The sequence below is a fragment of the Phyllostomus discolor genome, chromosome 4, assembly GCF_004126475.2.
Source record: "Phyllostomus discolor isolate MPI-MPIP mPhyDis1 chromosome 4, mPhyDis1.pri.v3, whole genome shotgun sequence".
Lineage (NCBI taxonomy): Eukaryota > Metazoa > Chordata > Mammalia > Chiroptera > Phyllostomidae > Phyllostomus > Phyllostomus discolor.
Window position 1 is genome coordinate 182849449 of NC_040906.2, and position 13613 is coordinate 182863061.

Here is a 13613-nt window from a genome sequence, read left to right on the forward strand (position 1 = left end):
CCCAAGCAGTCTGTCTCCAGAACCTGTACTTTCCACCGTTAGGTCAGATCAGCTCCTGTGTTGTGCAGATACACGTTGAGCACTGTGCTAACAACTAAGGAGCACTGTCTTGGAAGGTAAAAGTCTGTTTTCGGCTGGGTGACCTCATTTTTCTCTTCTGCAAAATGAGCCTGAGAATACTTGCCAGTCTTACTTAAGAGGTAGTTCAGAGGGTCAAATAAGCTGGTATTGGTGTAATCTTCATTTCTCCCCTTCTCTGAAGATCTAAGCTTTTGGTTTGTGGGTAAGGCCTCATCTTTCCCATTATGTGTGAGCATCCTAGATTAGGTTGCACGTCTTTCAGGAGACTGTCATCCTCTCTTCATCTCAGGTCCAGGCCGGCTCTTTGTCCTGACTGTGCCGCAGGAGCTCCACCCCTGGAGGAGTCCGTGTCCTCGCTCTGAGCTACTGCTGTACCCACTCACAGCAGCTCTGAGTAGAGTAACTGTGTGAAGGGAGGGTCATGAAGGACACACAAACTCTGTTCATCTCTTGTCAGAATAACACCGGGGATTCTTGATGGTTGTGAGGGACATATCGCAAGACCATCACCAATTCTCAACCTAAAAAAAAAATCATCACAGCACATGATTCCTTCCTTCAGGTTACTAAAGTATAAGTGAAAAATACAGATGATCTCTCTAGACCTTAACTACTTATCTCACTCGATGAGCAATTTTTGTACTGTCTGGAGCACTTATTGAAACAAATTCACACATCTTTTCTACTGATTTCCTTTTGGAGCATTTGGTAGTTTTGTTCACACAAATGTGTCTGAGTCATCATTGCATTTGACATTTCAGTCTTTAATTTATCTGAAACTTCAGTTTTGTGGCTAGGACCTATCACTTTCATAAACATTTCCATATTCCCCTCATTCTGTCATCAACACTAGCACCAACTAGCAGTTAATTTTGTTTGTTTCATTTCTTAACAAGAAAAAAGTTTTTATCACTTTATTTACAATGGCCATAGCACTAAAACTAAGCACTCTGAGAGCCTCGCTGGACCTTGGCCGGTCGAGGCAGCTTGCTCTTCACTCTCATCTTTATGACCCGTGTGATTCAGAATCAAGTCTGTGCAAAATGACAAATTACTATATGTCACTGGAACTTCAGATGTCACTCAGGAATTGTGGAAGCTATAAATGGTGTGCGAATGCCCAGGATCTGCTGTATATATACTTCTGATTCCTGAGTCATGGAAAAGTGGACCCTGCCCTTCCTTTTCTTATTGATCTGTGGCACTGATTCATTTGCATATACAGGTACATACTTACTAGTAAATGACCCAAGAGCCTTGGGGAAGTTGATTTTCCTTGGGGACTTATAAGCTATAGCTTTTGTTGGTTGTCTTCAGAAACAAACATGGAAGACATACCTTTTATAACATAAACTAGGGGATTTTAAAACATTTTAAATTAAGTTTGTAAAAAAGTGTGGAACGTTTAACAGGTACAAGCGCATGTACTGAGAGAAGTTCCCTCTCGTGACTGGCTTTCAGGAAACGGTTCGTTGTCCCTTTCTGGAGGCGGCCGGTGTCACCAGTTTCTGGCAGATCCCTGCAGAGAGAGTCTGTGCACATCCAAGCAATCCCCATGTTCATGTATAGCCCCTCTTGTTTTATATAAATGGCAGCATATACTTTTGGCATCTTGCATAAGATTCGCAGTATTAATGGCATCTCGAAGCTTTTCATGTATCAGGATGTAAAAGGCCACACTGCTTGTCTCACGGTGGCATCATGGACCATTGTATGGACACACCACCATTGGCCTTTATTGGGGGACATTGGGTTCCCAGTTTTTTACTATATTCAGGGAATAACCTTTTATATTTTTTCTATTATACATAAATGCAAGTAAATACAGAATACATTTCTAGAATTAGGATTGCTGAGTTGGTGGTATGTTCTTGAAAATTGATCTCTATAGGGCTTGTTTCCATTTATAATGCTGTCATCAATGTATGAGAGGGCTTGCCTCCCCATATTCTCATAACACTAGGGTTTTTTAATGTAAGATATTAACTAATTCCATCACCATCTAGTTACTAGATTACCGGTGGTTTATGGTGGGTCAGAACTTCCAGGGATTTATTTAGATGAGAAATTGAGGAAGTGCTTGCATTACATACAGTATCCCGAGAGAGAGTCACATTGCACCACTTTGGTTTGGAGGCAGGGAGTAGTACAGGAGACAGAAACCAAAGGTAATTCTGAAACAGTGTTGTATGTCAGTCTGTCCTCCAGGTGTTTTGTTGGAGGCTTAGGGCAAGAAGATAGTAACAAAAATTAGTAAAAGCTAGAGTGAGCTGTTTCACAAAAAGGGGCCTTTGGAAGTGTAACACATTGTATAGGTACCAATAGCAGTGACCTCCATCTTTAGTAAAGTCATCTCCTTCGTGAGACACCCACAGTGGGCATTGGGAGGATCACACTGAATGTCAGTACCCTTGATTTTAGCTGTTGTTGTCCACAACGTAGATGTTAGTGGGAATCAAACGCTGCATTGGTACATTTGCGGGACATCTGAACCCCAAAGCAGTCCCTTTCTGACATCAGCAGGGAGCTGGAGACCATTAGAGTTTAGAAGAGATTAGGAGGAAGATGATAGATCTCCTCTGACAGCACGGACGACCCATCGTGGTATACACTTCTAAGGTGCTTTCTTGGAAACCTCAGCACCGTTAAGGAGAGATTTGGGGTGGGATTTCTACGGAATGAGAAATACAATTGTGGCTTGTGTTGCAAGTGACTATTACCTGTTTTTTTCTGGCCTGTGGACTGCAGGCTACCCATGGGATTATAAAATAGTGCCAGTTCTCAAGTAAAACATAAAACAGCACTTCTAAATACTAAAAAAACTTGCTTACCTCTCAGAAACATGATTTGTTGGAGTGAAAGGATTTTGTATGTTTGTATGCACACACTTGCAGCTGGTAACAAGGTAGAAAGACAGTGTGTCATAGAAGTAGCTTCCGTTAAAATGATATTGGCTGTTGGCTATTCTACGTGAGTACGAGATTGTGGAAAAACACCTAATCTATCCTAGCTATTCATACTAATTGTGATAGTGAAACTAGCCAGTAACTTCAAAATTAGATCATGGGAAAGAGAACAGAGTAAATATTTTCATGCTACAGTACCTTATGCAAAATGTCCACAAACCTTAGAATAAAACAGTGGATGGAAACAGTTATAAATTTTAGATACATGTTTATAGTCAGAGTAGTGCATTGTGTAACAGTAGCAATGTTTGGTAGGGTAAAAGCGTATTCTAAGGATTCCCTACGACATGTAATACAAGTTTTGTACTACTTTCTGTTGCTCTTTTTAGTTACAGGGTTTTGCTGTTACGAATTTTATACACTTAGGTTTTTAGATTGAAAATTTGTATTGTGATTTGTATTAGATTTATTTGTATTGTGTGTATACATATATTCATGTCTTAATGGCATTTTTATCAATAAGCATATTGATGGTATTTTATTAAAAGCGTATGCATTGCACTGGTATAGATTAATTCAAGAACTTCGGTGCTGGAAAACTGGTTTCTAGATTTATGTTCTAAGGAGTAATATAGGGAAAAGTTAAGTTTTGCTAGGTTCTCAAGTACACAAGATTCTACAAGGTTAGATAATGTTTGAGAAAAATAGGCTTGGTTGGAAACAGGCTAACCTGGGTTCAAATTCTTACACCATTCCACCAACGGTGGTTTTGGTTGAGTTACTGGACCGTTCTGCGGTTCTCACTTTCTTGAACGTAGACCTAGAGGGCTACTGCTGCCTGGCTTTTTGTAGAACAGAAATCAATGAAATAATGGATGTAAATTGTCTGCTGCTTTGAATCTTTCTGGAAGAAGGTGAGGTCTAATTAATAAAATAGAAAGTGTATGTATTATGTCTGACATGGACTGCCTGGTGAACAGATGTTGTTACAACCATAGAGAAAAAACAGTAAAACTTTTTTTTCTTTTTTAAAGGATCACTCAGGTTTTACCCAGTTTATCCACCAGGGGGATAGTTGCCCTTCCTCCATCCCCGTACAGGGAAGTCAGTTTTGTTACCAATCTTTATTCAATGAGGTAGGAGCCAGGGACTGTAAGTGCAAATCTGCATTTAATTAATATTTTTCCTAGTTCTTAGATTAACTCTTCACTAGGCCTTTATATCCTAGTTCCTGTTTTGAGGATTAAGTCTTAATCATAGCGAAATCTGATGCTTCTGCAAATTTAAACTGTGTAAATTTTGAAATGATCAGATATAGACTTTATGTATATTTGACATTTTCTAATTTAAAGGGAAAGAAGTAACTATTGAAAAATCTAGTAAATTCCAATGGAAGATAGCTATAATTCAAAGAAACAAGTTTTTTTATTGACTCTTTAAAAATGAATGTGTATTATATATTCAAATAGACTATACTTAAAATAATTTTATTATAGAAAATTTCAAGCATACATAAAACAAGATGTAGTATAATAAACCACTAGGGACCTTTCACACATATTGACAGTTACCAGTATGTTGCCGATGATTGTAGCAGATTCTTTACGTGTGTCAGTTTCATTTTGAATCCCACAAATACTGGAAAGAACTCCCTTTAAAAACTGTACTATCGTCATTGCTGTAAGAGAGCAGTAGTGTTCCTTTGATATCAGATAGCCAGTTGGCATTCATGTTTTCTCTCCTAGTAACCATCTTTGTTTTAATAGCTCAAGTCAGTGTCCAAACAACATCTATGAATTGTGATATTGTTGTTAATATGTAATATGTCTCTTAAATTTCTTTTAATCTAGATTTCAAACTTCCTCTTTAAAATATGGTTTTCATTTCTTGACAGGTTTTTTTTTTTTGGTGTGGAATAAAACAGGTTTTTATCCTGGACAGCAGAAATTCTCAACTTTTTGGTCTCAGGTCTCTTTTATGCTCTTAAAAATACTGAAAATCTCAGAGCACTATTATTTGTACAGACTATATCACTATTTACTGGATTACAAATTAAAATAACCCTGGCTGGTATAGCTTAGTGACTTGAGCACCAGACTACCAGGCAAAGGGTCACTGGTTTGATTCCCAGTCAGGGCACATGCGTGGGTTGCAGGCCAGGTCCCCAGCTGCAGGGGGCCACATGAGAGGCAGCCACAAACTGGTGTTTCTCTCCTTCTCTTTCCACTTCCCTTCTCCTCTGCCTAAAAATAAAATAAATTAAAATCCATAATTTAAACTATTTACTTATTTTAAAATAACAATAGTAAATTCATTATATTATTAGTGTATATATAAGCACACAGTAGTAAATCCATTATATTAGTGTATATATAAGCATAATCTTCATGAAACAGGTTCAGAATTAAAAGCATATAAATGGTACTGTTTTACATTTTGGTAAATCTCTTTAATGTCTGTCTTAATATTAGATAGCTGGATTCTCATATCTACTCTTGCATTCAGTCTGTTGCAATATGTTGTTTTGGTGGAAGTATATGGAGAAAGCCTGCTTCACACAAGTATGACTTTGGAAAAGGGAGATGTATTTGAAGTCTTTCCATTTAATGGTGGGCATTCTTTTTTGACACTACACCAGAACTTGACAAGTGGTAGTTTCTTAAATGTTAGTTGCAATGTGCAGTTTGAAATTCTGTCAGTTAGCTTTTCATACTCAGTTACTTTAAAAAATATTGGTCTGTCTTGCACTTTGAATGGATCCTTTACTTGTGTACCATCAAGCACTGGTCATTTCTAAAATACTGTTTCACCCAGTTGTGCAGATCTTCCAGATGTTAACATACTTTATTATGAAGTATTTTAAAATTGTGTCCATGAATATTACCACCTATTTTCTTAGAAAATTCTGTAGCTAAGAGGAAGCTGTCAAGTTCCTGTTGGTGGATTCAAGGTTTTCACAAACTCTGATTTTTCTCTTGAATGCTTAAGTTGTATCATGAGCAACAAACGCTGTCAGTGTTTTTCTTCATGTGATAGGCTCACTTCATTTATTTTTGACAAAATATTCACCAAATATTCAAAACTGAATAAACATCATTTGTTTAAATAAAAATGGCTTTTTTGCGGGGGGCACAACCACTTTTTCAGCTGGTCTCAAACAGTTTGCAAGCACTTTTCCTTGAGACAGCTGTGGCACTTTGCATGCCTGACCACTTTATGGTACTGGCTTTGTCATCACATGGAATATTAACAGGATGTATATTCAGGCATCAAGACAATACAATTTACTCTTTTACTCCATCAAGGAGGGTCTTTAGTGAAACCGACACTCGCTCACCGTGAGTGCGTGGTGGTGAAGACGACGACAGCAGCTCACCCACCCGCTCGTGCCTTGTTTGTGCCTCGAGTGCGGATGCCGGCACAGTGAAGGAGGCGAATACTGTGTTAGTATTTTTACGACAATAGTGTTGACTTCCTGGGCCTTGGGAAAGGGTCTCAAGGCCCCCCAGTGTCTGTGGACCATACTTTGAGAAATGTCGCTGAAGAGTTCCTGACATTCCAAGTTTTGTTTCTTATAAGTTTGTGGTGTGATTTAACATGTTCCTTTGTTCCCGGTATTTTTTGTGAATAGACTTGATCAGATTAGGTTAGATTGTGTTTTCTTCCTGGCACTACTCCTTCATAAATGGTGTTGGGTTTATGTTCTTAGCACCCACTGACTGTTGTTTCCTGGAGCCATTAATTTGTGAAGGGTTGCAAATGGTTCTGGTTCAGCTCTAGCATTCCTTTCTTCATTAGCAGAGATTCTTTCTAAAGGGAAATTTCCTCTCACCAGCAATTTTTGGTTACCTTGAAATACAGTTTTCATGGGTCTCATGATATAGATAGGATAAATCCTTATTTATTTTTCTAAATAATGAGTTGGTTACCATATATCCTCCAAAGGTGACCAGTGAAATGTTCTAGGTCTTTTTTATAGTTTTCTTTATTTCTTTTAAAAGATTATATTTATTTTTAGAAAGGGGGGAAGGGAGGGAGAGAGAGAATCATCACTGTGTGGTTGTCTCTCACCTGCCCCCTACTGGGGACCTGGCCCACAACCCAGGCATGTGCCCTGACTGGGAATCGAACTGGCAACCCTTTGGTTCACAGGCTGGCGCTCAGTCCACTGAGCCATACCAGCCACGGCAAGTGTCAATATTTTGAGCAATTATTTTTAGGCCTATGGATTATAGGATAGTATGATAAAGAATATCATGTAGTTAAGGGAAACTAAAGTAATAACCACTGAAATAAAAACTGATTCATATGTGGAATATTTAGTAATATGATTTTTTCCCTCGTCCTAGGTTAAAAAAAATAATCATGACTGAATCTGCCTCTAGCACAAGTGGGCAAGAGTTTGATGTATTCAGTGTTATGGACTGGAAAGATGGAGTAGGTACATTGCCAGGAAGCGACTTAAAGGTAAGCTATCTTTATTACATAGAGTTGTATGTGTGGTACACATGTACATGTATTTATTAAAATAAATCTCATGCATATGTAAAATAAGAATCAAAAACACTAGGCATGATTCTGTCGGTTTTACATGGTACTTAGATCTCTATGATAAACTCTCAAGACAATTTGAAATGCTCACGGTTTGGGAAAAGCCATTGTCACTCGGGGTAGGAGACTAAGGACTATTTTGGCAGCGTGTGCTCATTTTGTGGAAAGTGAGTTACAGCCTCAAAGAGGATCATCTCAGGTTTGGTTTTATCATGATGGCCAATAAATGTGACAGTTGTAGGCTTAGAAGACCTGGCTTCATATATTTGTAGTAATGGGCTTTGGAAGTTCCAATAAATAACCGCCTTCCCTGTGCACTAGTTTTCTCGTTTAAAAACTGGATAATGATAAAATGTTGAATATACAGGATGATTTGCCTCCCTTGAGTTATTCATAGTGTAGATACAGGTTTTTACAGAATCACATGTTCAAAAGCTGGTTCTTCCTGTGAACCGGACTGCTTTTGCATAGATGAGAACTCTCTTCAGAGAATGATTATTTCCTTTTGTATGCTCCTTTTCTAGGGGCTCACTCTGTCCCTTTTTTCTAGAACCCCAAGTGCTCTCAAGGACCACATCTGCTTCCCCATGAAACATGGTTATGCAAGTGCCCATCGGGGAAATCAATCCCCCTCACCTCTCATTTCAAATTTGCTTTTGCTGTGATCCTATCTCTGGGACCTTGAACCTATCTGTGGCCTTTTAGACTTTGTGTATGTACTTGATCACTCGCGTGTTTGAACTTCCCATCTCCATGACAGGCTGTCTGTTGGCTTACCTCTCTCATGCTTGGTGTTCTGTACTGTCTTGAACAGAAATTCCTGCCCCTTAATGGCTTCTTATAATCCAGTCCCTTTTAGTCTTTCCTTGACAAGTGTCTCAGCCCAGCCTGTTCTTGTTCATCATGAGATTTGGATGGTCTGTTACTAGAAAAATACTTGGATTTTGGTTGGGTTAGGTTTAATGAAGGGCAATATGCCAACATATCTATCTGAGTTTAGCTTAACAAAACTATTGTAGTGAGGTTTAGTGAAATCTGGAGAGATTGTAGTTTTCCTCTGTGTGATCTTAAATAAGTCATTTGGTCTCTTTGGGCCAGTTTCCTCTGGTAAAATAAGGGATTAAATAAATACTAAGGATTTTATCTGCTCTAACATCCCCTGAACGTTCATCTGGATTAGATATGTTGGAAATAGAGTACTGGAATTTTTGAGAAAGAAGGAACTGTTTCTCTGACTCTGATAATGTCAGCCACATATTAGCTACGAGAGCTTAGTCAAATTATCTCAATTCCCTAATTTTCAGAATCTTTACCTGTAAAATGGAGATGTAGGATCTATGTCATAAAAGGTAGTTATGAGGATTCAAAAACATATATGTAAAACACTTAAATTAATCTGTTCTGACTTTATGATATAATATGTAACTGCCACCCTCCCTTTTTCATTGCTGCATTCATTCCCTTGTAATTTTTATCCCTTTTGAGTGGTTTTTTGGGGGTATCAGGTAGATAATGGAATTTGTCATTTTAGTTAGATTTTGACAATAGAGTATAATTTTCATCCCTAAGAAATTTAGATTGCTTGAAGGTTTTTCTAAGCAATGCATTTTAGGAAATAACCTGTTGCTTTTATTAAGGTAATAAGGTAACGAAGCCATTTAGCAGGTTATTAGAATCTGAGTTATTTGGTTTGACTTCTGGCTCATCTAACTGAGCAATTGCCATGTATCCAGTTCACTTCATGCATTGTAGATCGTTTGATGCTCACTTAAAAAATAATTTAAAAACTTATTTTCTACCTTCCTACCCTTTCTATTCAAGGAGATTCAGAGACTAGCCAGTTGATTATATTGCTTAGGATTTCTAATTCACTTGCTCCTTCTATGAAAATTTGAGTTGCTTAAGAGATCTGTAAGATTAATTTTTCACAAATTTAAGATGTTAGAAAGAACTTTGAATAAATCACGAAATTTCCTCTTTCACATCAAGCTTTGCTTATTTTATGCTGTTAAAGCGTGGGTTATAGATGTGTGAATTTCCTGATAAACAGGATGCTATTATTCCAAGACAGCCAGCTGAGGTTAACTCAGCTAATGCAATCAGCTAATACACAGAAGTCAATTTCTTGTCATAGGAACAGGTTTTTATATGCAGCAGTACATTGCCATTTCGAACGAATTTTTTTTCTGTGAAAGCCTTCTGATTGCTGGCCAGTCAAGTTATACGCAAGTATCACTCTTCTGCTTAAAATCCTTGGGCAGTTGTCTGAGTCTTTCATGGTGTAAAGGTCGGGTACCTTCAGTGTGCCACCAGAGTTTTTTCATGGCCTGGCCTTAACTTTCCTCTCTGCCTGCCTCTCACTTCAGTACTCAGTGCCACCCTGTCTCCTTGCCAGCCAAACCACCAGTTAAAGACCTCACACCTTTTTTATTATTCCATGTTGCTGGAATCTCCTGTACCCCTCCACGGGGCTTACCCATCCTTATACAAAGCTAGTGCAAAAGTTCTGTGTTTTGGTGCAGTAGTGGTATAAATAATTAGAGAACTTACTCTGATGAACATTTTACCTGCATCTTTTTATTTAACGCCTTTATTTAACCTTTGGAGGTATGTGGTTTCTCCCACTGTTGTCAGTTTACAGATGGGAAATGGAGAGCCACAGTGGTTGTCATTTGCTCAAAGTCCATTAGTTATTGGCAGCACTGTGTCCTAAAATAAGGCTTTTTGATATTAATTCTCTTACCACTGTTGTAGTACAGTCTAAAGAGAAAAACTTTTCCTATCAAAAGAGAGATGCAAGGACAATGTTACAGCATTTTAAGGAGGTATTATTTTAGTTGGGGGGATCAGGAGAGCTTTGGAAAACACGTGTTATGTGAGCTCCAGGTGCCTGAAAATGGGTAAGGGTCTAATGTGTGTGTGTGAAGGCTGTGGGAGGCAGGGACGGGAGGAGGTGAAGAGAAAGGCAGGTGTCCAGGAGAGGGACTAGCATAAGAAAGTGCAGTGTTGGGGGTGGGGACGGGGGAGCAAGTGTCCACTGGCCCTATGTAAAATCTTGTGGTCATTAAGCAGACATATTTGCTTAAACAAGCTTTGGAAACTTTACCATTGCTTAATGTGTTCTTTTAAAATGAAAATTAGTATTTTTAGGTTGTTATCTCAAGGCTAGCCATGAGAACAGGCAGGCAGTAAGTGGTGGTGGAGACATGTATGGGTAGCGCTCCCGTTCCCTAAAGCAATTTCTCTACCTGAACTTCTAATTATGTCTGAAATTCATCCGCTGAGGATAATTCCTCCGGGTCATAAGGATTTAGTTTTTCAGAGTCCCTGGGTAAAATGCAGATATACCTTTGAGAGCGATAGCATCTTTTCCAGTAAGAATAGCTACCACTTAACAGCAGCAATACAGAAACCCAACTGGAAAACTCACTGCACTTAGTGCACAATTTGCCTCGTCTTGATTAGTGTTCAGACCAGTTTAGTTAGCAAATACCTTTGTCCTTAAAACGGATTGGTAAGTAGAACTAAATTTTAGCATTAAGCATAATGAAACAAAAATAGTAACTTCAGCAGTTTTTTAATGATCTATTATTAAAGACAAGCAAAAAAATAGGCAACAGATCCTTTCCCTTTACAAGCAAATATAAAGAAGAGAATGGAATCAATTAAAGGTAATTCAAGCCAAGACAAACAAACAAAACCTTTGCTAGTCTTTATGTATTTTAGATGTAATTGTTTTCTGATTGACCTAGATGTATCCACTTACAGACAATGTTATGATGTTAGCTAATGTGTTTAATTTGCTTAATAAAGCCCTTTGTAAAGTTTATAATTTTGACATTCTTGGTTAGAATGGAGTGACTTGATAAATTTTCACATTGCTTTTTAGATTTCTAAGTTAAAAGAATAACTTGAAAATATAATTTGTTATTTCAAGTTTTCCTGGTTCTAAAACCATTCATAAAACCATTACCGAATTCAGAACCTGAGTGTTTTATTGAAAAAACAATATTAGCAAAGGTGTCAGTTTTTCTGGAATTTCATCTGTGGAACTCCAGTGATGTTAATAGCACCTAGCAACCTGTGTTGTCAAGCATTTTCTACAGCAAAATAATATTGTGTAGGAGACAGAAAATCCAGATCAAGAAGCCAGAAAAAAATTGATCCCTCTGTCTTTTTGCATGTGATAGGATCCTTAAAAAACACCTCAAGGTTAATTTCTGAGATAAAGTAATTTTGGTTAGAGTAGATGTTCTTTACCCTTCAGGGTTATAGGATACCTCTGAGAATGTGATGAACTTTATGAATCCTATCCCCAGAGAGATATGTATGTGCCCGTATCCTAATTATGCATACATTTCATGGGGTTCATTCACCCCTAAACGTCCATCCGTGGATCCCTGGCTCACAGGGGTCAACTCTCCCTAAGTGCCATTGCATCTTTACTTTGTGCTTAAACTATAGGTCAGTTTTACAGGCATTAAATAGTAGGAGAAGGAAAAGATAATTAGGATTAAATGTTGTATTATGGGAACATCACCTTTTAACTTTGAAAATATTTGAGCCTAAAGCTTTCGGGGGTCATAGGCCTGCATTTCTATTTGACGATTTCACTCAGTGGTGTTCTCTTCCTCAGTGTTTGAATTGCAGGGTAGTTTGTAGTGTAGCGGCAGTGTGCAAACTTATGCCTCGGGAGACTTTATCTGTACTTGAAATGTTTGGTGCTATTTCATACATTTTGTGATTGTCAAGTAAGTATAAATAAACACTCGCATGTAATAAACATAAAATTACTTTCCTGGATTGAATTATCAAGTTCATGCCTGTTTTTTTAAATTTTTATTAGAATTGGCGTTCTGTCATATTTTTAATATCATTAATTAATAATCATTATGGCTTGTTTTTCTACTCTTGCCCAGTAGATGGTACTGTCAGCTTTATTTTGAAATATTCTGTTTTCACAGTTGATCATTTTAAAATTAAATTTTTTTCCCAAAAACTTATTTTTAGGTATTTTCTTCTAATTAACTTTTTGCCATCTCCTACGCTGACATTTTTTAAGTGAACACATTAGCTATAGTATGAACATCTTACCTCGAAATTTGTGTCTGGAATATGTAGTTGGGAGAAAACGTTTTCACTTCCTTAATTATTTCAGCCTGTTCCATCTAGAAAGCATTTAATGATTGTGGACTACGTGCAGAAGTTATTTAAGGTGTTATTTTCACCTGGTGGAAAGAATACTGGCTTAAGATTTTTCTGACTTGAATCCAAATCTATTTATTTGCATCTCATATGTATTTCTATGTAAGATCTAAAAACTTGAAGCAAAAAGTTTTATTATCCCTTTGAATTTTGAGGTTCCTTGCTCTTTACCACCTGTTAAAATGAGTGGGTCCTTAATGTCATTCTGTTTTATGGGAAAACAGAAGGAATACAGAAAACTTTGAACCTCATGAATATGAGAGTGAACCCAGCTGTTTCAAAGACGATGGGACCCCTTCACACTGGGAGTGGTTCAGCCTGCAGTGCATGCGCACGCGCACACACACACACACACACACACACACACACACGCAGTGCAGCCGGGCTGTTACAGAAACATACTTTGAAGCTTGCCATGCAGTAAAAGGAAATTTTCAATATCCGGAGTCAAAATGTCCATGGAATCAAAATGCCCTTCCTTTTTAGTGATAAACTTGTCGGGAGCTAGTAGGCGTTTTCAGTTGTCAGAGATATTACCAGTCACTTCAGAAGATGAGAGGTGAATGTGATGGAGAATCCTAGAGAGTAGGGAAAGGAAAGAGGAAGTGTAGCGCCTGGAGTCATGTGACCCGCGCTCCTGCCTTCCTTGTTCACATCTTGGAATATAGATATCAACATGGAATATGCCAGTAGTATTTTCTGGAATAGAGAGATTCCTTCTCTCTGAACTAGGTGAGCTTGGACGAGACCAATTGATTCCTGGGAAAACAGTAATTCTCCTTTTATTTATTTTGCTGATCAAATAAGCTGTAATATAAGGAAAAAGTCTTAGCAAAAAAAAATGGTGTTTGAAATGCCAGGCCATACATG

The 13613-nt window shown here is 37.9% G+C and overlaps 1 protein-coding gene across 10 annotated transcripts in view; it reads left to right on the forward strand.

Moving 5' to 3' along the window:
• L3MBTL3 (L3MBTL histone methyl-lysine binding protein 3) overlaps positions 1 to 13613 on the forward strand; it is a 97796-nt gene that overhangs the window by 12659 nt on the left and 71524 nt on the right. For all 10 annotated transcript variants that reach the window (XM_036024696.1, XM_028509354.2, XM_036024702.1 and 7 more), the window contains one exon: positions 7337 to 7454. In XM_036024696.1, coding sequence (XP_035880589.1) covers positions 7353 to 7454 — 102 coding nt within the window. In that variant the 5' untranslated portion in view covers positions 7337 to 7352. The remainder of the gene's footprint in view (positions 1 to 7336; positions 7455 to 13613) is intronic.